General features: G+C 46.8%; 1 protein-coding gene across 1 annotated transcript; it reads left to right on the top strand.

Annotated features, from left to right (window-relative positions):
* The first annotated feature begins 863 nt into the window (after positions 1–863).
* CCDC180 (coiled-coil domain containing 180) lies at positions 864–24,036 on the top strand. The gene is made up of 38 exons (XM_039322953.1): positions 864–1,022; positions 1,154–1,272; positions 2,434–2,621; positions 2,907–2,995; positions 3,657–3,766; positions 4,104–4,232; positions 4,636–4,746; positions 5,074–5,169; positions 5,766–5,929; positions 6,746–6,865; positions 7,052–7,131; positions 7,559–7,647; positions 8,363–8,485; positions 9,088–9,261; positions 9,498–9,613; positions 9,760–9,886; positions 10,611–10,662; positions 11,109–11,353; positions 11,721–11,938; positions 12,296–12,474; positions 13,184–13,364; positions 13,661–13,807; positions 14,201–14,345; positions 14,679–14,795; positions 15,325–15,423; positions 15,967–16,062; positions 16,140–16,333; positions 17,000–17,076; positions 17,671–17,791; positions 18,682–18,765; positions 19,508–19,580; positions 20,498–20,639; positions 20,804–20,964; positions 21,277–21,414; positions 21,544–21,655; positions 22,250–22,355; positions 22,992–23,130; positions 23,781–24,036. The coding sequence occupies exons 2-38, from the start codon at positions 1,165–1,167 to the stop codon at positions 23,910–23,912; spliced, it is 4,782 nt and encodes a 1,593-aa protein (XP_039178887.1). The 5' UTR covers positions 864–1,022; positions 1,154–1,164; the 3' UTR covers positions 23,913–24,036.
* Positions 24,037–24,837: the final 801 nt, after the last annotated feature.

The following is a 24,837-nucleotide window of genomic DNA, read 5'->3' as shown; positions in this document are numbered from 1 at the left end:
TAAATCTTTTGGTTACATTTCCTGGACATACAGGAAATGCATCCCTCAACTCAATCCTGTTTTCAGCAGTGGTCACTGAGACACACATCAGTTCCTCTATCCAAGCTTGATATGCCAAACGTGAAGCATCTTTGAATTCAAATAAACATATCTGGACACATTATAGAGCAGAACTAGAAGCCTGCTTAAATTACACACCTTTAACAGATGTTTTTGCAGTTCTTCTATATCTTATGAGAATCTGTGCTGGTGCAAGAAGTACCAGTGGGTGGCTATTCATTGAGCGATTTGATAGTCAATGCAAATACATATGAAGGAAATTTCTGCGCCCAAGTGTTGGCTTGGCCTTCAGTTGCATTTATATAAGGCCCTGGGTTTTTCAAAATTTTATAGAACCTTGGATTTGCCCCGTGCACTGAGTCATGAACAGAAAAATTAACATTACCCTGATATAGTATGTGATGCAAATAGTGGCTCTGGCTTGTTAGTGAGTACGCATGTGTTGTTTGCATTGGGCTGTGATAGGGCAGATCTTGCTTTTGTAGCAAAAATCGAAGGTAGGAGCTCTGGCAAATTTGGAATCGGCCCTCCCCAGCCTTAGTCTGGGGAATAATATGTTGTCAGCCCCATCCAATGGTAGGAGTGGTTTTCCTTGGACAACGTATGATCCAAAATGGATAAAATGCTGAATTTTTGGCATTTGGAGCAGGGAGGACAATAGTTACTAGGTGGTATGATGGACAGCCCATAAATTTTTATACATTTGTTTATTTATCCCTGGCATTATTGATTGTTGGCAGAAAAAGGACCAAGCGGGAGCCCAGAGCATCCTCGCACTCTTTTCTGTCTCCCCTAGCAACCGCGGCCGTCTCGAGGCAACGGCTTGCGAGAGGACCAAGAAGCCGGCTCGGGATTCTCGCGGGTTCTCGCGAGACGGGGGGGGGCCTCTCCGCCTCGCCTGGAGTTGTTGCCATGGAAACCGGAGACGCGGGGTTCGCGTGTTGGAGGTGGTCTTGGGGATGGTGGGTCGGCTTTGCCGGCTGAGGTGGGGGAGAGGCCGAAGGGTTGACGGGGGGAGGGGGGAAGGGCAGAAAAAATATTTTAATCCACTTTGTTTCTAACCCTGTTTACTTTCTTTTGCGGTTTCCTTCAGTTAAACCCGCCATGTGCAAGTCCAGCAAGAGTTCACACGTACTTCCCATCACCACTACGGTGGGGGTTGCACGGGTCCTCCCCAGCGGGAAGGTCTACAGGCAGATCTTCGATGACGAGGTGCAAAGACTGCAGGAGCCGAAAAGGGGAAACAATGGTTCCCACCCCCCCTCAGCTTTATGGCCTATTTGTGAAATTCCCTCTTATTTTTAGAGAATGGAGGCCTGAGGGATGGACTTATGTTTTATTTCCCCTCCCCTCAAAAAAAAAAAAAAAGGAATTAATGGGATTTGGAAGAAGTTTGCTTCCTCCTCCCTTTTTAGGAGGTTTAGCTGGAATTCCTTCCTTCTTTTCTTCCTTCCCTCCTTACACCTTCTTTCCTTCTTTCTTCCTCTCTGCGGGCCTTTGTTCCTACCCTTCCCTTTCTTTCTTCTGTTCTTTATCTTTTTTTCTGCATTTTATCCCTTCTTCCCTCCTCCCTTGCATTCTACAAATGCACACAATAGTACTAAGTATTCCTGTAATAAATATCCGTAATCTGCTTTTGAATTTAAGCAAATAAAACTGCACGCTTTAGCTGGAATTCCTTCCTTCCTTCCCTCCCTCCTTCCACCTTCTTTCCTTTTTTCTGCTTCCCTTCCTTCCTGTCTGTGGCCCTTTGTTCCTACCCCTCCCTTTCTTTCTTCTGTTCTTTATATGTATCTTTATTTCTTCCTTCACTTTATCCCTTCTTCCCTCCTCCCTTGCATTCTACAAATGCACACAATAGTACTAGGCACTTCTGCAATAGATATCTGTAACCTTCTGCTTTTGAATGTAAGCAAATAAAAACATTAAACATGTAAAACTGTAATGATACCCAGTATTTCTGTAGACCTAGCAAATCTAATCACCAAATTCCAGGATCAAAACTTCATTTTTATCTTTATCAAGCAAAAACGTCTCCATCCATCCAGAAAGAAAAATAGTTTTCTTTCTGGGTGGATTTTTTTATCTTTAATCATCTTTTTTATCTTTTTTTATCTTTAATCAAAGTGGCCCGTTGTGCCATTTTACTAGCCTTATCAATGTATTTTCTTTGTTTTCTTTTTTCCTTGTTTGTTCGATTATTTTGGTTTTGTTTTGTTTACATTTCCTTTTTACTTCTTTGTTTTTGTTTGTGGTTTGTGAGCTGCCTAGAGTATCCGCATGGCAAGACAGGTGGTAAATAAATATAATCATCCTCATTATCATCATCACAGCCAGTTCTATTTTTCTTCCTTTCTGTTTTGCTTTGTCAAGATCAACCTGGTGCACGCCCTGGGGAGAGCTAGGAGCAAGATCAGCAGGCACAAAGTCCTTCCAGGAAAGATTCCACTAGTGAGGAATTTGGAAAGAAGGACTAGCTATGGATTCTTGTCCGAACGCCAACAGACGTGGATCGAGGCAATGCCCAATGATCAGCTCACTGAAAATCCAGTGCAATACAAGTAAGGAAAGACAATACTAAACAGGTTGTTAAGTACAAGCAGTCCTCTCTATACAACAGTACATTGAGTGACCGTTGAAAGTCACAATGGCAATGAAAAAAAAAGTGGATTGCAACCCTTTTCCACACTTAGACCATTGCAGCCTCCCCCTGGTCATGTGATCAAAATTCGGACGCTTGGCAACTGACTCATATTTATAACGATCGAAGTGTCCCAGGGGTGTGTGTGTGTGTCATGTGATCCTCTTTTGCAACCTTCCGACAAGTTTTCCATTTTCTGTTGCAGGGAGGCTGTGACTCTGGCACACGTAAAGGCTAAAGAAAGCGAGAATGTAATTGCCGCGCGGGAAGTCAGAGGCCTTGCCGATGTCATCAGTAAATATTAACATTTTTAATTGTGGACATTGCTGTTTTGTGCTGAACTGAAACATCCATATTTGTTTATTTATTTAGTAATATCACTGCAAAACCCCAGTTTACATTTAGGAATATGGAAGAAGAGTCTTATGGGTTTTTTTTAAGATTTATTTTTATCGTGCCTTTATTATTTTTATAAATCACTCAAAGTAATGAAAGTACCTAATACTCTTTCCTCTTCCTATTTTCCTCACAACAGCAATGCTGTGAGGTGGGTTGGGCTGCAGGGGAGTGGCCCAAAGTCACCCAGCTGGCTTGCATGTCTAAGGCAGGACTAGAACTTACCATCTCCTGGGTATTGGCCCAAAGTCACCCAGTTGGCTTTCATGCATAAGGCAGGACTAGAACTCCTAGACTCCTAGTGCCTGACCCAAAGGCTTTTGTGCCTAAGGCTGGACTAGAACTCACCACTTCCTGGTTTCTAGCCTGGTGCCTTAACCACTACACCAAACTGCTTCTTGAATCTGACTCTTTTTCCCATTTTTGTGGCTGGTAAGAAGTTCAGGAAACAGCCCTTTCCCAAATCCAGCCTCTTATAATTAAACAAATAATTACACAAACCAGGGCTTTGTCCATTAGCAGGAGGAGCCTGATCCCTGTCTAAAATCCATCCTTCCAGTTTCAGAGAAAAGATCCAGCGGTATCGTGGAGCAGATCTACGAGAACAAAAAATTGTGTTACGAAGAAACCGTGGCACAATTCAGACAGGAACTAGCATGCGTCGGAAAGGTGAGGTGGCTGTTTTAAGCCCTAGCCAGATTTTTATTTTTCTTTCTATAGGTAGTCCTCAAGTTATGGCCGGTCGTTTAAATGGCAAAATAAATAAATAAAAATGCCCAGATGAGTGGATTCGGATTTATAGCCACGAGATTCACTTAACAGTTGCCATTAAAAAAAAAATGGTTGAAAAATCAGATCGGATCGTGTTTCAACTTACGACCAAAAACTACTTAAGACCAGAATTTCAGTCCCAATTGTGGTCGTAAATTGAGAACTACTTCTAATCATGTCAGAATACAAGCTGGTCCTGTTTCATCTGTCAGAATCCTACCTGGTTTTGTTTCAGGAAATAGAAGAATGTTATGTGAAGCCTGGGAAATTATTGTTGACCCAGTTACGAGAATCGGGCCAGGCTTTTGAAGCCTTTTTTCGTGCCTCTGAAAGCGACGTCACTTTAATCTCCTATACCATCCAGGTCAGTGGGTGCTTCCTTTTTCCAAAAATCCCCAGTGCTTAATTTTCCCACTTTGGGAGCAAATAAACCAGCTGTGGAGTTTGAGCCAGATCATTTTTTTTAGATGTTATTCTTCCAGCTTTCTGCTGAAAATTGTCCCTTGCAGGGTGTTTTTAATTCTAAAAGAGCTGATTGCTGCATCTTTCTGTCGCTTGGTAAGAGGCATTTTTCCATGGAAAGCTGAAGTGGAAACTATTCTGGATGGCCCTCCTAGACCTGTCTTCCTCCAGAAAGGGAAGGAAAATAAGTGAAATAAGTCTCAAAGTCTCGCTGCAGACTGTTTTGTGCCGTTAGGCTGCTTGGTTACAAGACGTCGCTTGTGAATGCAGTGGGTGTCGCGTCATGCCACATTTCTTCTTTCCAGGACTTCGAGAAAATGTGGGGTCTTCTCTTTCAAGAGACCCAGCAAAGGAGGCAGCGGATTCAAGAACTGGATGGAGCTTTACGCCAGGCCGAGGTGGACAGAGCAGAGCAGGTGAGTCACTGCGGAAGAAGAGGGCTAAATTTTTAAAGAGAAGGCAGAGAAGAGGGGGCCGATGCAAAGCACCTGAAGGCAGAACAAGAAGCAATTGATGGAAACCTATTAAAGAGAGGAACAACCTAGAAATAAGAAAAAAAATTCCCAATCAATCAGTGGAATGGCTTCCCTCCAGAAGTTGCAGTTGCTCCATCACTGGAGGTTTTTAAGATAAGATTGGACAGCCATTTGTTCTGATGTGGTATAGGGTCTCCTGCTTGAGCAGGGAGCTGGACTAGAAGACCTTCCAACTCTGCTCTTCTGTTACATTGCTTGCATTTTCAGATCACAGTCATCCTGAGCAAGTACACCAAGATGCTAGAAGACCTTGCCTATCTCTTATCCTCAGATGTCCACAGATTCGTACACCAGGAAGCCATGGTGAGATCCTTCTTCTTAAGATCTGGGGGGGGGGGAAGAGGTGTCTGCAGTAAGAATCAATTGATTGATTCTTACAATCAATACAATCATTCCTTTACCTACCATTGGGCTTCCCCATCGTGGGAGATGAAAATATAGCCCCCCCCCTCCTCACGTGAAAGATGGACCTAGAGCAAGATTGAGATCGGCCCCACGGTCGTGATTTAAAACAAAGCCTTAGCTCAAACTCTATATGAAATTGCAAAATAGGTACTTCTGCTATACCCTATGGTCCTCGTTGCAATGGGTTGTTAATGTAAGCAATGCTATGTAATGCTATATTCCCAATTATTAGAAAAACAAAACCTCTGAATCTCAAAAGTAAGAATTATTGGGTTGTGTTGCTGTCTCTTGTCTTCTCCATTGGGTTTTTCCACGACACCGTGCTTGTCAGAAGCTCGCAAAAGGGGACCCCGGGACACTGCAGCAGCCGAGCGTGCAACAGTCCTAAGTGTGAAAAAGGGTCATAAACTCACTTCTTCCAGTGCTGTTGTAACTTCGAACGGTCCCTAAACAACCTACACACACCTAACTGGCTGTCTCACCTCTACTCCTAGATGATCAACCAAGCTCTCCTGGCCAATCGGAGGGCGATCTCCAAGTTGTTCCTTAACCTGATGGAGGCTGAGCTCAAGTGGGATTCCTTTTATCGCTGTCAGCTGGAAGAGAGGAAGGAGATCTGGAGAGCCGTGCAGAAGAAGCACCTCGTTTCCAGCTTCCAGTGAGGAATGCGGCGAGGCGAGAGGGCAGGGCACTCTTAACCTTAGCAAGGCGACCTTATGGAAGGCCTTGTGAAGCCCCAGAAATGGCAGAGGTCAAGGCTGCAGTCCAGGATAGGGGATGATCTAGTGATCTCCCTTAACACGCAGCCAAGGTCAAGGGGGATTCGGACTTTGAAACAGATCCTTGGGTTTTGCTGCATTGGCAAACAGCTTGTTTTTTCCCCTTCTTGTTCAGTTGCTAAATTGTGTCCGACTCCTTGTGATTTCATGGACCACACATGCCAAACCCCCCCAACCCCCCCCCCGTCCTCCACTGTCTCCTGGAGTTTGCCCAAATTCACACTCATTGTGTTGATGACCCTATTTAACCATCTCCTCCTCTGTTGTCCCCTTCTCCTTTGGCCTTCCCTCTTTCCCAACATCAATGGCTTCTCCAAGAAGTCCTCCTTTGGTGGCTTTCCCAGAAAGACAAAGTTGGCTACATTTGAGTAATCCTCCTCCTCCTCCTCTCTTCTTCTTCTTCTTCTTCTCTTCTTCTTCTTCTTCTTCTTCTTCTTCTTCTTCTTCTTCTTCTTCTCCTTCTCCTTCTCCTTCTTCTTCTTCTTCTTCTTCTTTTTCTTCTTCTTCTTCTCCTCCTTCTTCTCCTTCTTCTCCTTCTCCTTCTCCTTCTCCTCCTTCCTCCTCCTCCCTCTCCTCCCACCCCCTCCTCCTAAATCTGCATGCCATTTGGGGTCTTCTTTACTTTTTTTAAAGAGAACCAGACCATCATCTGTTCCTCATTCAATCTAATCTGAAGTTTGCGCTTAATCCTGCAGAGAGTTTGTGGAAAGTGAAAGAATCCAGAACCCAAAGGCTGTGGAAATGGAACTGGAGAGCATGCTAGAAGAGCAGCGGTCGCTGGCCGAAAAAAGAAGGAAGCATTTATTCTCTGTGGGGTAGGTGAGCCTAAAAACAGGAGGCGGCTTCCTTTCCCGAGGGGGCCCAGACCCTCCCCTTCTACCAATTTTCCCGAGCCTTTTCTCTTACCCTTCCACCCGAGCCTTTTGTGTTTCCACCTCCATGGAGCCCTCCCTCTGGTCAACGCTCCCCATGTTTTCTTTTCCTTTTTTTTCCTCTTGTAGCTACCTGTTGCCTTTGAAGCACACCAAGGCCGAAATCAATGAGTGGTACGAGTCTCTGGTGGACTTAAATAAACGAATCGGTAAGGATCACGATGATAATGATGATCACTGACGGCTTGTGTCCCACATTCAGGGGGCTTCCCTGATTCCTTCCCTAAGACAACCGCCCAGTGTAGTAGGCTGGCAGAGAGAAAGAGTTGACTATAGCAAAGTCATCCCCTTGAGTTGAGACTTGAATTTCCTTTTTTGTAAGTCAGCACCACGACCGGCATATTGCACTGCCTAGACTTTAAAAAGGCATTCCCAATGTCACTCTTTCTCTCTTGTTTCCTTCCTTCTTTCCCTGCTTCCTTCCCTCTTATTCTCTCCCTCCCTCCCTCCCTTATTTCTTTCCTTCCCCCCCTCCTTTCTTTGCTCCTTTCCTTCCTTCCTTCCTTCCTTGCTTGCTTCCCTTCCTTCCCTTCCTCCCTCCCTCCCTCCCTCCCTTACTTTCTTTCTCGACTGAAGACACTCACAACGTCCAGTCCATGATGAGAATTCGCCTCCAGTACGAGAAGGTCTGTCAGGAGTGTTTGGAAAAACTCCAGGAATGCAAGGTGAGCTTTCAAATAGGCCTGGTGTCCCCTAAGCCTAGCCGATCTTGTTCCTTTTAAAAATAAAAATAAAAACGTGCCTCTTTTATTTGCCTGAAGGGAAGCTATCTTTCCCGTGAGATTATTGGAGAGAGAATAAAACTATCTGCCTCCATTGCTGTACAGGTAGTTCTCAACCTGTGACCGCAACTGAGCCCAAAACATGTTTGTGGCTACGTGAGATTAAGTGAATTTTGACAGTGTTGTTAAGCGAGTCCCTGCAGCTGTTAAGTTACTTAAACGGTCGTTAAGTGGATCTGGCTTCCCCATTGACCTGGTTTGGTCAGGAGGTTGCAAAACGGGATCACGTGCCCCCCCCCCCGGGACACTGCAGCCATCATAAATATGAGTCAATGGCCAAGAGTCTGAATTTTAATCATGTGACTATGGGAAGGCTGCAGTGTCCCAAGTCCCTTCTTTCAGCGCCGCTGTAACTTCAAAGAGTCACTAAATGAACCATCATAAGTCGAGGACAACCTGTGCTCTCCATCTAAAACGAGTGATTAGGTGATTTCAACTCTAAATGAACGTAAGAAAACCGTCGTACTTCCTTTGAATAAACGCAAACTTTATTTTCTGGTGCGTAACGGACATGGTTAGGATGCCTCGGCCGCTTAGAAATTGCAGGCCAACAACACGGTTCTTTTTTTCTTCTTCTTTTTCTTCCCTCCCCCTTTAGCAAAATCTGATCGACATGAAGATTTGCAGCCTCAAAGAGGCCGAGAAGATCGTAAACCCAAATTTCTACCAGTTAATTGGGAAGCTGCAGACTCAGTTTGAAGTAAAGATAGAGAAGATGGATGTACGTGGAGCCTTCTCTCTCCCATCAGTGGGACAGGGAAGTTCATTAAAAGAAAGGGAAAAATGGGGAGAGGGGGAAATGGAAAAAAAATGTCATTAAAAGAAATGGGAAAAGAGCCAGTGGCTAAAATACAAGGCTAGAAACCTGGAGACTGGGAGTTCTAGTCCTGCCTTAGGCACAAAAGCCATCTGGGTGACTTTGTGCCAGTCACCGGGAGACTGGGAATTCTAGTCCCTCCTTAGCCATGAAAACCAGCTCGGTCACTATGGTCCAATCACCATAGTCCTGCCCTAGGCACGAAAGCCAGCTTGGTGACTTTGGGCCAGTCCCCTTTCTCTCACACAGTTGTGGTGGAGAAAATAAGAGGAGGAAGGCACATTACTTACGTTCACTGCCGTTATAAACATAATAAAGGCTGGATGAAAATAAAATTTAAAAAATCTGGGAGGAAATGTCTTTCCCCGAGCAGACATTGTTTGTTTGTTTAGATTCAGGGTGTTTTTTTTTCCATCCCTTGGGTCCATCCTAGCCTTCCCTAGTCAGGACCATCTCCTTTCCCATCACCTACGTGGATTTTTTCTCGTTCTTCCCAACTGTTCCAGGATGACTTGGAACACCTGGTTAAAAATACAGAAACCAACTGCAGGCACCTCTATCAGTACTTCCAAGATGCCCTGGGCATCTTTGACGTCCACCAGCAGAAGCTCACCCAACAGGAGAACGGTCTTCAGAAAGCTTTAAACGATTGTCGGGGCAAGCACGAAAATATGAACAAGGTCAGAGCACTGGTCCTCGTGTGGGGTGGAGTGGGGGGGGTCCATTATTCCTGACCTTTTGGCCAAAGCAGCTTAGAAGAACATTTATTTGCAGGCTGATTATCACAGCGCGCTCCCACCCTACATCAGCTAAAATTATTCTAACATGCAGCTATTATTATTATTATTATTATTATTATTATTATTATTATTATTATTATCATAACGCCTCTTTGTTTTCTGCGTGCGCAAAACAGCTAAGGGAAATGAATCTGGACATAGTGGTGGACAAACTGAGGATGCAAAGCACCGATGAAAAGCTGAAAGCTTATCTAGAGAGGGTTTACGCGGCCTTGGACATCATTCGCCATGGGTACGCGAAGGGCTGCCTGCGTCGTTGGGAGGGATTTGGGCCCCTGGGCCGAAGAACGGCGGAAGGCTCCCTCTCCCACTAACGTTGTTGTTGCGACCGTTTGGAGGAAAGAAAGGTTCATTCTGCTGTTTTTTTATTTCCTCAAGGTACACAGTCTTCCATCAAGAACTCTTGTCCAAAGTGATGGCTTACCCAAGCCATGTTCGGCACGAACTTCTTTCCTACAGTGCTACCGTCAGCCGGTATTTTTACGTCCTGGGCAGCTACAAAGGGGTAGGCCGAAAAAACAGATCTGTTCAAACTTAGCATGTTCACCCAGTGGGTGGACCCAGCCACCACTGGTGTTCAGAGACAGCTTTCCCAGTCCTTTTGAATCCTGGGTTAGAGCGGGGGTCCCCAAGCCCCGGTCCGCGGACCAGTACCGGGCCGTGACATGCCAGCAACTGGTCCTCACAAACAAGCAAAGACCCATCCGCGGGATGCAGGCAACACACAAAACCACACACCCTCTGGTCCGTGGAAAAACCTCTCTCCCCGTAACCGGTGTCCAAAAGGTTGGGGCCCTCTGGTTCAGAGGACAGAAAGAGCAGAATACAGAATAACAAAGTCGAAAGGGACTTTGGAGCCAAGAAAAGTCAATTTAGCCTTCCTGTGGAACCAATGTCCCCACCTGGCCTGTCTGGAGGGACGAAGATTTGAACAAATGCCTTTTAACTGCAAAACACCAATTCAGGCCTGCTTTTCCATCCTAGCCTGAGCAGACCATGCCAGTCTCTTTACCTTAACCCTAACCCTAGGATTGATTAATCCCATCGTTAAGTTTGGTTTGATCAGTCTTCGGGGCTCATTGGCCGTTTATTGAAAGCCAGGACGGGCCTTCTCTTAATTGTGCCTTTGCTGATATTGCGGGGAAAACAGTTGTGGTTTTTCAAAGAGGTGACTCCCTTTCTGTCGCCCCCTCCCCTTTTTTTCCCCCCTCCATTTTTTTTTTTTTTAGAAGACACTAAAGAAACCAGGAGGCTCAGGGGAAGAAGGAAGGGATGGAGGAGGTAAGGACTACTTCCTATGAAGTCCTTTTTCAAATGCAGGTAAGTCCCCGCCTTACTAACTGGAATCGGGACCAGCATTTCTAATGCCAACCAACTTGGTTGTTAAGAGACAGAGTCTTGGGGTCACGTTACCCCCCTTTTTCAGCCTCTGACAAGCAGAGTCAATGGGAGGAAGCCAGATTCATTTTAACAACCGGGTTAACTAACTTAACAACCGCAGTAAATCACTGTGGCCAGAAAGGTGATAAAATGGGGCAGAACACACTTTAACAGCCACAGAAACTCGAGGCTCAATTGTGAGCGTAAGTCAAGGGCTACCTGTAATGCGTCGGCCCCAGCTGAGGGATGCTGGGAGTTGTAGTTTAGCAACAGCTGGAAGGCCACAGCTTCCCCCACCCCTAGGGCTTTGAATGGGCTGGAATCACCATTGTGTGTTTTGACCAAAGAGACCGAAGAAACAGAAGCGGATCTGGAGATTTCCTTGGAGAAAGAGAGCGAGGAAGGGCTGCCTCTGGAGGAGATGGGAGGAGCTGATGATGTCGAGGAGGAAACTGAGCAGGAAGACGGGGAGGAAGGAGAAGAAATGGAGACCTCTTCTCCCAAGGACGCCGTTGGTGGAGATGACGCCGAAAGATCAGAGGAAGGGAAGGCCTTGGGGCCCAAGACTGAAGATGCCACAGAACCAGCGCTGGTGAGCTAGGATTCTCCTTGAGGATGAGCAGACATCCACCCTTCCTTGCCCGTTGATCCCAAGGAGCTGTCCCATCCCGTTTATTTATTTAATTTATCGCTATCCCGCCTTTCTTACCTTTACATATGACTCAAGGCGGGGAACTTATCCAACACAACTTCTTTCTTCTGTTTTTTCTCGACAATAACAACCCTGTGAAGTGGGCTGAAAGAGAAGGACTGGCCCAAAGACACCCAGCGGGCTTTCATGCCTAAGGTGGGACTAGAACTCACTGTCTAGAACTGGCCCTCCTTCTGTTCTGAACTTTTGTTTTTTTTTTTCAAAAACAGCAGCTCAGTGTTCCCTTTTCTCTTTCATCCTTCTGCAGACAAAGGATTCGGGCAAGAAGTCCAAGCGAAAGGATGTGATTGAGGAATACTTCACCACGTCCGGCCAAAACACGTACAAAGTGACGGAGTACTTAAAGAAGTCTAAGCTCCGGAAACCAGAGAAATATTACCTGGGGAAGCTGAAAAGCAGTTCTTTGCCTTCCTACCTGGAGCAGGTGTATCTGTCAGAGGGTTTTTTGAGAGATGTCAGAAGACAGTTAAGTACAAGCCTCTCTCTTTCTCTTTGTCTCCATCTCTCTTTCTCTTTGTGTCTCTGTCTCCCTATGACTCTTTCTCTCTCTCTCTCTCTTTCTCTCTCTCTCTCTCTCTCTCTCTCTCTCTTTCTCTGTCTCTCTCTCTCTCTGGGCAACTCCCAGTTTACCACTTAGCTAACAAGTTAACCTTCTGCAAGAGTCTTTCAGCTGTAGCCACTTCAGCCCCCACCCCCAGGATCTGCTCTCCAAGATCTTCTGAATCAGCTTGGTCCTTCCTTTGAGATGGGACCAGCGCTGTCGTCCCCCCCCCCCGTTCTCCTTAAGCCGCCTCTTTCTCACCCTCCTCTCTGCTCCCCCAGCAGTATCCGACTCCAGTTCTTTGAACAGTTGGAGAAGTGGTTTGATGACACCTTATCCAGCAGCTGGGTGGTCGTGGTGGCCAAGAAGGAAGAACTCAGCTCCGAGCTGCAGCTGCGCCTCCATCTTCACGAACCCCGGAGGGAGCGCATCGAGAAAGACGTGTACAACGTCCGGATGGGTACCTGTTTTTTGTGTGTGCTTTTTACCCTGTAGCCAGGATCCACTCTCCACCCTTGCAGTGTGAGTCCTGGAATTGAAGAGGGGGCTTATTTTGGATTCAGATCTGGGTTGACCCATTTCAGGTGTCCTCACCAGCTTTGAAGGTGTCTATGGAGAGTCTCAGTCATCCAGGTCTTGGTTGTCCCAAAGGTGCTTCCACCCCCCCCCCCCCAAGAGGCAACTGGACTTTCTAGCTTTTCTTTTGAAGACCTTTCGCTTCCCATCTAAGAAACGTCTTCAGCTCTGACTGGATGGTGGAAGATGGAAGGACTTGCTACGTATATGTAGGGATGTGGTCTATACATATGTTGTTTATAGTATGTTTAGGTGTGCGTCATGTATGTGTTTCACTTTGAGAGCGGGCAACTAAATTTCATTTTTGATGTGTGCCGTTGTGCCCACAGTAAAAAAATGACAATAAAGGTTATCTCATCTCATCTCATCTCATCTCATCTCATCTTGCTTGCTTCCGCTCCCCACCATCCAGTCAGAGCTGAAGAAGCTTCTTGGATGAGAAGCGAAACGTCTTCAGAGAAAAAGCAAGAAAGTCCAGTTGGCTTCTGGGGGGGGGGGGAAGCACCTTTGAGACACCAGCTTTGAACTTCTTCAGCACCACTTTATCTCCTTCCCTCGCTTTAAACTTGGGAATTTTCGTCCTTCCCTCTCAGTGGAGCTACGGATCCACAGCGACCGCCTGAAGCGTCACTGCGCCGGCGTGATAGAGTTGCTGAACAAGGAGAGGAGCGCCTTCCTCAAGATTCGGGAAGACCACAACGCAATCAGCAGATCCTTCCGAAACCGAATCCTAGACATGGAGAAAGTCTTCCAGATGGAAAGCCGGGCAGAAAAGTCAGTTTGACAATTGGAAAGAAATGGAGGTGGCCCACCATCTCACAGTTGCCCTGAGGCCTTCAAGGCTTGGCCTACGGCCCTGCAGAAGTGGCTGGCTGGTGCTTCTGAAGCCTGAGGCCGGCACGGCTTGGTTCCCACCCCTCCCCTAATTCCTACATTCCCTCCCACCCCCCTTTTCTAATGTCAGGTTGTCAGCCGGCAGCACTTGACTGGCAGAAGGACAGCCCTGACACCAGCTCCCCTTCAAAGGTGATTTCAAAGTCAGGGCTTTCTGTCCACTCTCTCCTTGGTAGGGTGATGGCCCTCAGCCGCAACTTACACATGGAGTTGCTGAACCATGTGGAAGTACTACAGGTCTCCACGCGGAGCTACAGGCAGTATCTGGAGGAAGCTTTGGGGAAACTGCGAGATTGTAACACGGACTTTCTGAAAGCCTGCAGGTACCTAGAACACAGAATAACAGAGTCGGAAGGGACCTCAGAGGCCTTTTAGTCCAACCCCCTGCTCAGGCAGGAGACCCTATACCATTTCAGACAAATGGCTGTCCAGTCTCTTCTTAAAAACTTCCAGTGTTGGAGCATTTACTGCTCCTGGAGGCAGGTTGTTCCACTGGATAATTGTCCTCACTGTAAGGAAATTTCTCCTTAGTTCCAGGTTGCTTCCCTCCTTGATTAGTTTCCACCCGTTGCTTCTCGTCCTGCCTTCTTCTGGTGCTTTGGAGAATAGCTTGACTCCCTCTTCTTTGGGGCAACCCCTGAGATATTGTTCCAGGTAGCTTCTCTCCTTGATGAGTTTCCACCCCATTGCTGACCCCATCCTTGGGGGTTTTTTAGACTGTTTGCAGACGGTGGGAACTTTTCGCCCGAGGAACTGGAGGGCTTCATGAAGCAGCTGCAGAAAGAGAACTCGCGCATAGAGTTTGTCGAAGGCTTGATCATGATCGATATGGAGAAAGCCGAGACCGGCTATCTGGAGCAGGTGAGACCCCGGGAGCCTTTTCCAAATGACCGGAGTTGGGTTCAGAAAAAGGACAAGAGTGTGGGAAGAGAGGGATCCCCTTCCATTTTATTTTAATCACCATTTTTAAGGGTGAGATCTTTCTTTGCTGTTTCAATGTTGTCCACGGCATTTTTATTTGGTGTCTGTCAGCCGCCTGGACTCGGCCCTGGGCGGATGGGCAGCCTGCAAGTTTGATCAAGGAAGTAAAACCAAATAAGTACGATTGTCAACACTCAGCTTCATGGGGAGGGGGGTTAAATGAAATCCTCCTGCTGGGTGACGTGGTCCCAATTCCTCCCATTACCCAACCAGGCTACCGAAATTATTGGCAAGTTTGAGAACAGGTTTCGCTATCTGTTGATGGATCGAGTCTTTCTGGAGAAAATCCAGCGGTTTCTGACCAACATTCAAGTGAAAATCAAGACAGAGGTACCAAGAGAAAAAGGCTCCACTACCATCCCTCCCTCCCTCCCTCCCTCCCTTCCTTCCTTCCCTTCCTCTTTTCCCCTCCCTTCTATCTCAGTTCCCTCTTCTATTTCACCTGCTTTTTCTTTCTTTCCTTTCTTTCCTTCCTTCCTTCCTTCCTTCATCTCCCATCTCTCCCTTCTATCTCTATCCTTCCTTCCTTGCCTCCCTCACCTTCCTTCCCTCTCTTCTATCTCACTTCCCTGTCCCTCCTTTTCCGTCCTTCCTTCTTTCCTTCCTCCCTCCCTCCCTCCCTCCCTTCCTTCCTTCCTTCCTTCCTTATCTGACCCTTTCCGAGGGAATGTGGTCAGTCTGGCAAGATTCTTGCAACATCAGGGACTAAACCATAAGCCCTTCTGCTTGGGACCATTCACACCTGGTTCTCCTCCGTTGCGCCTGACCGAGGACCAGCTAGAGAAAAACCTTTGCTTTCTTCTGTGAGATTCATCTAACTGTGAGGTGGGGGGTGGGATGGGGTCTTTTCACTTTCCAGGTGGCCAAATCCAACTGGCAGACCCAAACGTTGAATAACTCCTTGGAGAAGCTGGTCCAGAGGATCGATGCCTGCGCCCACCCGAATGTGGACAAGGAAGTAGGTCTGAAGGGGTCTGCCTCAAAAGACCAGCACGAGACCACACTCCAGCTTTCTTTCTCTTTCTTTCTTTCTTTCTTTCCTTCCTTCCTTTCTTTCTTTCTTTCTTTCTTTTTCTTTCTTTCTTTCTTTCCTTCCTTCCTTCCTTCCTTCCTTCCTTTTTCTTCCTTCCTTCCTTTCTTCCTTCCTTTCTTTCTTTCTTTCTCTTTCCCTTCCTTTCTCCCTTTCCTTCCCTTCCTTTCTTTCTTTCTTTCCTTCCTTCCTTCCTTCGTTCCTTTTTCTTCCTTCCTTCCTTCCTTCCTTCCTTCCTTCCTTCCTTTCTTTCTTTCTTTCTTTCTTTCTTTCTTTCTTTCTTTCTTTCTTTCTTTCTTTCTTTCTTTCTTTCTTCCTTTCTCCCTTCCCTTCCTTTCTCCCTTCCCTTCCTTTCTTTCTTTCTTTCTTTCTTTCTTTCTTTCTTTCTTTCTTTCTTTCTTTCTTTCTTTCTTTCCTTTCTTCTTTCTTTCTTTTATTTATTTTATTTTATTTTATTTTTATTTTCTTTAGAGCATTACTCCAGAAAGACTTTACGAATTTGCCAAGTTCGTCATGGAAGAACTGAAGAAGAGATGTAAATACCTCAACTGTCAGCTCCGGATGCAGGTAACACTATTTCTGCTGCGACGCTTCGTCTGCTCACTCTTTCTTGGCCTTCTTCCTTCTACATTCTCCTCTCTTAGGAACCGGAGATCATTTCTGTGCCGGTGGTCTTCGCCCAAGACTCCCTCGTAAGCTCCGCCCCGTCGGATATTTCGCTACCGGACGGCAAGGTGACCGTGATGGGCATGGAGTACACGCCCGTCCTGAATCCCAGCAGGATGGGGAAGCCGGCCTTCGATGACGCCTCGTTCCACCTGATCCGAAATCTCACCGGGTGAGCGTCCAAGGAAGACTTCACCAAGCATCAGGGTGAAAACCACAGGGACTAGAACCTTGTCAGGGTTCTTTTAAGTACTATAGTCCTCCGCTTAAGAGCCAGGCATTTAGTGACCTGAGAAAAGGGACTTTATGACCCTTTTTCACACCACCGTCACAGCATCCCCGTGGTCGCTGTGATCAAAATTCAGACGTTTGGCAACTGGCTCGTATTTACGACGGTCACAGTGTCCCGGGATGACGTGTTCCCCTTTTGCGACCTTCTGACGAGCAAAGTCAAGGGGGGAAGGCAGGTTCACTTCACAACTGTGTTACTAAATAACAAGTGTAGTGATTTGCTTAACAACGGGGGCAAGAGTCACTTTACAACTGTCTCACTTAGCAACAGAAATGTTGGTGACCGCAAACCGAGGACTACCTGCCTATCCCAATCAGTGGGCTCCAAACACAAGAGAGTCAACACAACAACACGATCTCTGGCTTCTAAAAGCTTATCAAGTTGATAACACCTCACAGCTTATTGTCTTCTGGCTAAGAGCCGGTCAAATTGAAAGTTAGCCCAAGCTAAGCGGGACACTCTGCCTCACAATCGACGCTTCCTCGCCTCAGATCGGGAGGCCGAATTTGGGAGCGATGACCTTTTTCTGTCTTCCGTTCATTCCAGATTTGTGCGTGGGAGAAGGATGATCGATGCTCAGCACGAAAAGGACATCGCGGGGCAGCCTGGAGCAGACCGAGGAGGTGAGGAGCAGAACTCTGACACAGGCTAAGGATGTGGTGGCTTAGCCGTTCAGATACTAGGTTTGAGACCCCAGCACCATGGGATGGGGTGAGCGCCTGTTCCTGCCTCAGCTCCTAGCAGTTTGAAAGCAGGCAAATGCAAGTGGATTAGTGGTAAATAGGAACCACTTCAGTGGGAAGGGCCTATAGTCATGCCGGCCACATAACCACGGAAGTGTCTTCGGAGAACACCAGCTCCCTCAGCCAAGAAACGGAGGGGAGCACCTCCCTTAGAACTGGACACTGCTGGCCAGGGGAAAACCTTTTTAAGGGCAGGGAAATACAGGTCCCAGCCGCCACGCCAGCATAGCTGCCAAGAGGAAACACTGAACTTCAAATAGAGAAGCCCAACAAGCAGAGGGTCCTTCCATGGGGTCCTCTTTTTGCCTTAGATCCCCACCCAACGTGGACAGAAGGGCGTTTCAGAGAAAGCGACCTCTCCCTTGGGTCGTCTTGGAATCCTCGGCCACCGTTACTTGGATCTGGGCTTCCCTCGCCGATCCCTTGCACCACCCTGCTTAGTTCCATCCATCTTTTCCCTCTGTATTATTTCAGAATTTCCCAATCAAGCTTTACCGCCCCTCCTGACTGGGGGCGGTCATCGTGAAAGCCTTCCGTTGGGAGCATCCTACTTACCCGGGAAGAAATCTAGTTCCATTACCAAAGTCTCGGAAAGGTAAGCATCCCTCCTTGGGTGAGGTAACTAAGTATGTCTAGTCTAGCGAAGAGACGGATCGGGCAGGGGGGAAACATGATGGCTATCTTCCAGTACTTTGAGGGGCCGTCACAGAGAAGAGGGGGGTGGACCTATTCTCTAGGGCACCAGAGGGCAGGACAAGAAGCAATGGATGGAAGCTTGCCAAAGCGATCCAACTTAGAAGGAAGGAGAAATTTCCTGACAGTGAGGACAATTATCCAGTGGAACAACCTGCCTCCAGAAGTTGTGGGTGCTCCAGCACTGGAGGCTTTTAAGAAGAGACTGGACAGCCATTTGACTGGGATGGTAGAGGGTCTCCTGATTGAGCAGGAGGCTGGACTAGAAGACCTCCCAGGTCCCTTCCAGCCCTCTGACTCTATTGTCCGTCCATCCATCCATCCATCCATCCATCCATCCATCCATCCATCCATCTCTGTCTATACATCTATCTTTATCATCTGTCTGTCTATCCTCTTATCTATCTATAGGTTTTCAAGAAAGAATTGGACATTTGTCTGAGTTGGTATAATGTCCCTTCCAGCCTTATGATTCCATGTTCTGGGTGAAAAGCATGTCCTATTCTCTCCAACCCGCTTTATTTTCATTTTTCCCCTCTGAAAAATGGAGCAGGCTTCCAGGATCCATGGTTGCTTAAATTTGTCGTTTCAAAGCAGATACGATTCCCTCTGGAGATTCAGTGGGCTCGCTGCATCCTTTCCTTCTCCTGGAAGCTGGCCAAAGTTTTATTTTAATTTCCAGAGTTTATCCCGCCTGTGGCCTTGATAAAAATTAATCCACTCCTGGATTAAAGTGTTGCTGTGCTGACAGCACGGCAGGGCAGTTGTTAAATTGTCTTCTTTGCCATGTAGCGGGAACTCCATCCAAAAATACACCAGACTTACTAAAGCCGACAGGAAGTTGATGATTTTCGGAGGGCAGCCAAGAGAGACCGAGTAAGTCCAGATTATTACTTTTGAGACTCCGCAGATCTGGAGTTTATCTGAGTTAATTTACTTCTTCAATGTTCCATCTTACTGGCTGGATTTACAGATCCTAATGCAGTTTCCATAGGTGTTCAGATCATCCTCAACTTACGACCACGGTTGAGCCCAAATTTACATTGCTAAGCCAGACCGTCGCTAAGGGAGTTTTACCTCATTTTACGACCCCCCCTTGCCACAGTTGTGAAGAGAATCACTGCAATTATTAAACTAGTCACACCTTTGTTCAAGGAATCCAGCTTCCCTACTGACTTTACTTTCTCAGAAAAGGGGATCACGTGACCCCGGGACACTGCGACCGTCATAAATACGAACCATTTGCCAATAGTCCGAATTTTGATCACGTGACCGTGCGGTCGTAAGTGTCAAAAATGGTCCTAAGTCACTTTTTTTCAGTGCCGTTGTAAGTTTGAACAGTCACTAAACGTGGTTGTAAGTCAAGGTCGTAAAGTCAAGCCATCCCACCTAGTCCCATAAAGCCGCTTAGCTTTATTTTTTTTTTAGGATGAGAGAACAATTTTGCATTTGATCGGCCTGCCATTTTTTATTTTTTTTTTAAATTAAAAAATAAAATAAAAGTCTACTTTTAAGTCATCTTCAGGTTTATTTTGGCACTTTTTCAAAAAAAAAAAAAAAAGCAAAAGACGATAATAAGATCAAGAAGTAATGCCACCTTTTCAATTGTTTCCATTAGCGCGGATTACTTTACCGGAATCATCTTCAGCATCCTGTGGGACAATTTTGATAACATCATGAACGTTGCTGAGGTAGGAACTTATTTTATTTTATTTTTTCATTACTATCACTGCTAGTCCCTCCAGTTTTCTTGGCAAGGTTTTTCAGAAGGGGTGGGCCATTGTCTCATTTCTTGGGCTGAGAGAGAGGGACTGGCCCACGGTCACCTTGTTGGCTTCCTGTCTAAGGCGGAACCTGAACTCTGCACCTCCTTGTTTTGAGCCTAGAGCCTTAACCGTTATTCCAAACTGGCTTACAATTATTAGTACCCTGATTATCATAAACCCTCCCCCAGTAATGCAATTTCAAGACAAAAAACCATAAAGCAATAGATTACTTTAATACACAGTCCTAAGATGCTAAAAATCCAGCTTGTCACTCTGGAAAATATGTAGAATTGTAAAAGTACTTAGGAAAAATAGGAAACCTAAACAGGTATGGCCTCGTCTAAGGCATAATATACGTGAGAGCTGGTTGGTTTAGCGATGAAGACTACAGGCCAGAAAACAGGAGACGGTGAGTTCTAGTCCTGCCCTATACATGAAAGCCAGCTGGATGACTTTGGGCCAATCACCAGGAGATGGGGAGTCATACCTTAGGCATACAACCTGGCTGGGTGACTCTGGGCCAATCACTAGGAGATGGGGAGTTCTAGTCCTGCCTTAGGCATGAAAACTGACCAGTCTCTCCCTCTCAGCCCAGCCCATCTCACAGCATCGTTGTGTGTGTGTGTGGGGGGGGGGGAAATAGGAGGAAGGGTATTAGGTCTGTTTTGCTAAATTGTTTCTAAAATTAATAATGGCGGGATACCAATAAATGCTCAAATAATTTTTTTTAAAATACATAAGATGATTCCTTTGGCGCAGAGTCAGTCTTCCTGAGCAACCGAAAAACGCTCCTGTTTTTTTTAATCCTGGTTTAATCCCCGTTCTTCTTTTTTTTTCTAAAGGAATTCTACAAAAAGGACAAGCATCAGATTACGAAGCCAGACTGCCTGCAGGAAACCTACGACCTTTGCATCGAGGCTTTGGGTCAGAAAATGCTGGGCTACCTTTTCCAGTCAGACGAGTACCACATCGCTTGCATCTCCGGTAAGACTGCATTGATAAACGGGGATTCGGCTGCCGAGGGTCAGCGTGTAAATTTAATGAGAAGGAACGAACGAACGAACGAAAAACTTAAGTTTTTCAGACTACCAAACTCTGAATTGCCCCGAATAACGTGACCCCGTTTCCATTCCGTGAAATTTGTCAAGAGTTCCGGGTTCAGCTGAAGACTTTTGAGGAAGAGCTTCCTCGTGTCGTCCGTCTGGCCATCGGCAAACTTCTGAAGGATCACGAGCAGCTCCTTGCCGAATCCACAGAACAGATCCGGGGTCATCTGCAGGACCAGCTGAAAAAATGGACTGCTATAAAAGTAAGTTCATTTAAAGCCTCCGAAATGTTTTAACCGCCTTCTTTCCTCCCGAGTTAAAACAAAAAAAAAATGTCTGTTGACAACCATCTTTCCCATTACTGGCTAGAAGGAGCCAGTCTGGTCTAGTGCTGAAGGGAGCAGGTTAGTAACCAGGAGACCGTGAGTTCTACTCCCACCTTAGGCATGAAAGCTGGCTGGGTGACTTTGGGCCAGTCCATCTCTCTCAGCCCAACCCACCCACAGGGTTGTTGTTGTGGGGGAAAAAATGTGTCTGATGGCCATCAAAGCAGTCTTTTGCCCTTTCAATTCAAGGACAAAAACATGGCTCAGTTGCATACCAGTTTGGGGCACCCGGATAACATCCCTGTGCTGGAGGCCTTGTGCCAAGAGGAAGAGAAAAGGCAAGAAGAGCAAGTGGAAAGCATCCTGATCTGCACCAAGAGGCTGGAGGTACCTTGGAGTCTTCTCTTTTTTTCTATCTATCTATCTATCTATCTATCTATCTATCTATCTATCTATCTATCTATCTATCTATCTATCTATCTATCTCCTTCACTGTCCTGACGGTCACCCCCGCAGGTCTGCGTCACAGAGTGCGCCCAAAAGTTTGTCTCCACCTTGGCCACGTGCACTGAGACCATCCTGATGGAGCTGGACAACAGCCTCACCATTGATGACGTCCAACTGGGAAGTAAGTACCAGCCAGTTGGCCACCTCAACGTCCAACGCACGCCCGGTTTTGCTCAGAGAAACAAAACAGATCTCGCCCATCCCTCGTTCCTAGGGGAATGCAGGCCTGTTTGGACAGGAAAAGGGGGGGGGAGATAATTTATACAGATAGTCCTAAAACCTACGACCACAGTTGAGCCTAATAATCCCGTTGCTCAGTGTGACATTTGTTCAGTGGGTTTTGCCCCATTTTACGACTTCAATTGCCATCATTTAGTGAATTACTGTCTTTTTTAAATAAATAACAGGCTTGTTAAGCGAACCCCATTGACTTTGCTTGTCAGACGGTCGCAAAAGGGGACAACCCTGGGGAACTGCGGCCGTCATAAATGTGAGCATCCGAAGGTAGATTCACGAGACCCCGGGGACGCTCCAACGGTCGCACGTGCGAAGAACAGTCCTGCGGCTTTTTTTCAGCGCCGTTGTAACTCAGCGAACCGTTGAAAGTCTGGGACTACCTTTTAATAGCTTAAGAGGCCAGGTGAACGGATGGCAACAAGGGGATCACCAAAATGCCTCTTTCTCACCCGGATCATTGTTTCCCCTTCACCCCCAGAAACGGAAAAAGTCAGAGAGAAGACCATCACCCTGATCCGCCGTAAAAAAGCCGGCCTCTCCTTGGAAGTGGAGGAGCGGAAACTGGTGGCCGAACGAGGCAGCAGGTGACGTATCACTGCCCTCTTTGGGGGGCACGAGGGGGGGGGGTGTCCCTCAGCTTGGGGCCCAGTCCAGCACCGAGACCTTAGCTGACCAAGGGATCCTTACCTCAGCTAGTCCTCAACTTAACGACGAAAATTGAGCCCCCAATTTCCGTTGCCGAGCAAGATAGTTGCAAAGGGAGACTTGCCCCAGTTTACAGCCTTTTCTTGCCGCAGTTGTTGAGTTTGCGACACAGTTGTTAAGCGACTCTGGCTTCCCCATGGACTTTTGCTCGGCAGAGAGTCACAAAAGGGGATCGCAGGACCCCAGGACGCTGCAACATCTTCAGTTGCCCAAGCATCTGGATTTTGATCACAATGGAAAATGGTCCTATGTCACTTCTTCCGTTGCTGTCGGAACTTCGGTCACTAAATGGTTGTAAATCAAGGACTGCCTGTATTGTTCAGTCAGTCCCCATTCTCAAAAGAGGGGTCACCCCTCTCTGGCCTGGTGTCCTTCTCTGTTTGAAAATTCGAGGGCCTTTGAGGACGGTGTTGCCAAGAACCAAGAGTGTGGTAAAACAGGCAACAGGCTTGCGTAAACACCGCCCCCGCCCCTTCTCTTTTGGGGGAGAGGGGCTCTTTCTTTGCCTTTTGCAGAACCTGGCCTGGCATCCCACAAACCACCATCCCGAGCCTCCCGAACCAGGTGATCTTTCAAGAAACGGCCTCCGTGACCACAGCCAAAACCACGCTGGGCCACGTGGCAGCCGTGGAAGAGAGAGACGCCGTTTACACGGTAAGCAGCTGGTCTGAATGGTCCTCCTGGGACAAGAGAGGAATCGGTGGGAAGGGAGAATCTGTTGGGGGCAAAGTTAGCAATTGTTTTTCCATCACAGTCACCACACCCGTTTGGTGTGGTGACTTGCTCTCCGGCTCCTAGCGTGCAGGGCTAGTGGGGACGGGTGGTATTTATTTTATTATGATTGTCTTATTTATTTAAGCAACCTATCCCTGCTTCAGTCTTTAGTCAGTGTAATAATATATGTTGCAACAGAGGCTGACCAGTGAGGAAGAGGAGGAGGAGGAGAAGGAGAAGAAGTATGGGCAACTATGGGGTCCTTAGTGCTCGTTGTTTTCTTGCAGACTTTTCATTACCCAATTGGTTATATCCCCAGTGCTAGAAAGGTCTGGGATTGTGGGAGAAGGAAAGAGGAGGACTGTGGGGTCCTTGGTTTTCTTACAGGCGTTTCATTACCCAACTAGGTAACATCATCAGTGCTAGTGGGGAGTGTTTATATATAGTTACTTGCCCTGTCAGTGCTGGTGGGAACGGGCTTAGGTTCCTTGATTCTTCTCTTCAATATATATATATACATTTAATCTCTTCTTGGTCCCTCTAAATGCCAAATGCAACCGGATACCTATTTGGCACTTTGGCTTTCGTAGAAGTTCAAGGAAAAGCTGGAGATGGAATTTGCTAGGATCAAGGAGGAAAACTCATCACACCTCATGAAAACCCAACACTGGGCCCACTGGTGGAAGAAATCGGTGCAAAAAATCAAACAGCTCTATCTGTGAACCCCCTTTAATCTCCCGGGATCCACGTCTCCTTCCCTTCCCTCCTCTGTGCGGTACAGACCTATAATTGATCCCTGTTGGAAAAGAAACATTAGTTTGAAAATAAAATGATGCTTATTGTGCAGATCTTGGTGTCTTCCGAAAGAAGGGGATTCTCAGTATTTCCTACACTTATCCATTTTAAGAATTACTTGTACTTAGTATCGTATTTTCCGGCGTATAAGGCGACCCGGCGTGTAAGACGACCCCTGACTTCAGCGCCGAGTTGCATGCCTGGAAAGTCGTCTTATACGCCGGAAACTACCATTATTTCCGGCGTATAAGGCGACTCGGCGTATAAAACGACCCCCGACTTTGGCGCCGATTTCAACACTTTCAAAAGTCGTCTTATATGCCGGAAAGTACGGCAATACTTATTTAGGATGCTATCACTATTTGTATATTCTAAGCCAGAGGTCCCCAATCTTTTGGGCACCAGGGACCGGTTCCGTGGAGAGAGATTTTTCCACGGACCAGAGAGCGCATGGTTTTGTGTGCTGCCTGCGTCCCACGGATGGGGCTTTGCTTGTTTGTGTGGAGTGGTTGCTGGCATGCTGCGGCCCGGTACCAGTCCACAGACCGGGGGTTTGGGGACCCTTGTTCTAAGTATCATTTTTCTTGACCTTGCGTTTCGCGGTCCTCATGCACTCACAATTTCCTGTCGGTGAAAAACAATCAACGGAATCGGGGATGCTTCATCACTGGAAGTTTTCAAAAACAGACTGGACAGTCCATTTGTCCAGGAAGGGTCTCCTGCTTGAGCAGCAACTCGGACTAGAAGATCTCCAGGGTCCCTTCCAATTCTGTTACAGAAAATTTTGAAGAGGAGTTGTAAAGGTTAAAAAACAAGAAAACCACAGGATCTGCACCTCTTTGGAAAAATGCA

This window comes from Crotalus tigris, unplaced genomic scaffold (genome assembly GCF_016545835.1).
Source record: "Crotalus tigris isolate CLP2741 ecotype Arizona unplaced genomic scaffold, ASM1654583v1 scf7180000024153.1733885, whole genome shotgun sequence".
In the NCBI taxonomy this organism is placed as follows: Eukaryota; Metazoa; Chordata; class Lepidosauria; order Squamata; family Viperidae; genus Crotalus; species Crotalus tigris.
This window is presented reverse-complemented; position numbering and strand designations above follow the sequence as displayed.

What these genes read in the sequence shown, in the direction of transcription:
- CCDC180 (XM_039322953.1), top strand. Translation starts at nt 1,165, where the DNA reads ATGTGCAAGTCCAGCAAGAGTTCACACGTACTTCCCATCACCACTACG. An exon ending in AGGCCTTGCCGATGTCATCA is followed by an intron (nt 2,996 to 3,656) that starts GTAAATATTAAC and finishes CCATCCTTCCAG; the next exon opens with TTTCAGAGAAAAGATCCAGC. An exon ending in TTGGACATCATTCGCCATGG is followed by an intron (nt 9,614 to 9,759) that starts GTACGCGAAGGG and finishes TATTTCCTCAAG; the next exon opens with GTACACAGTCTTCCATCAAG.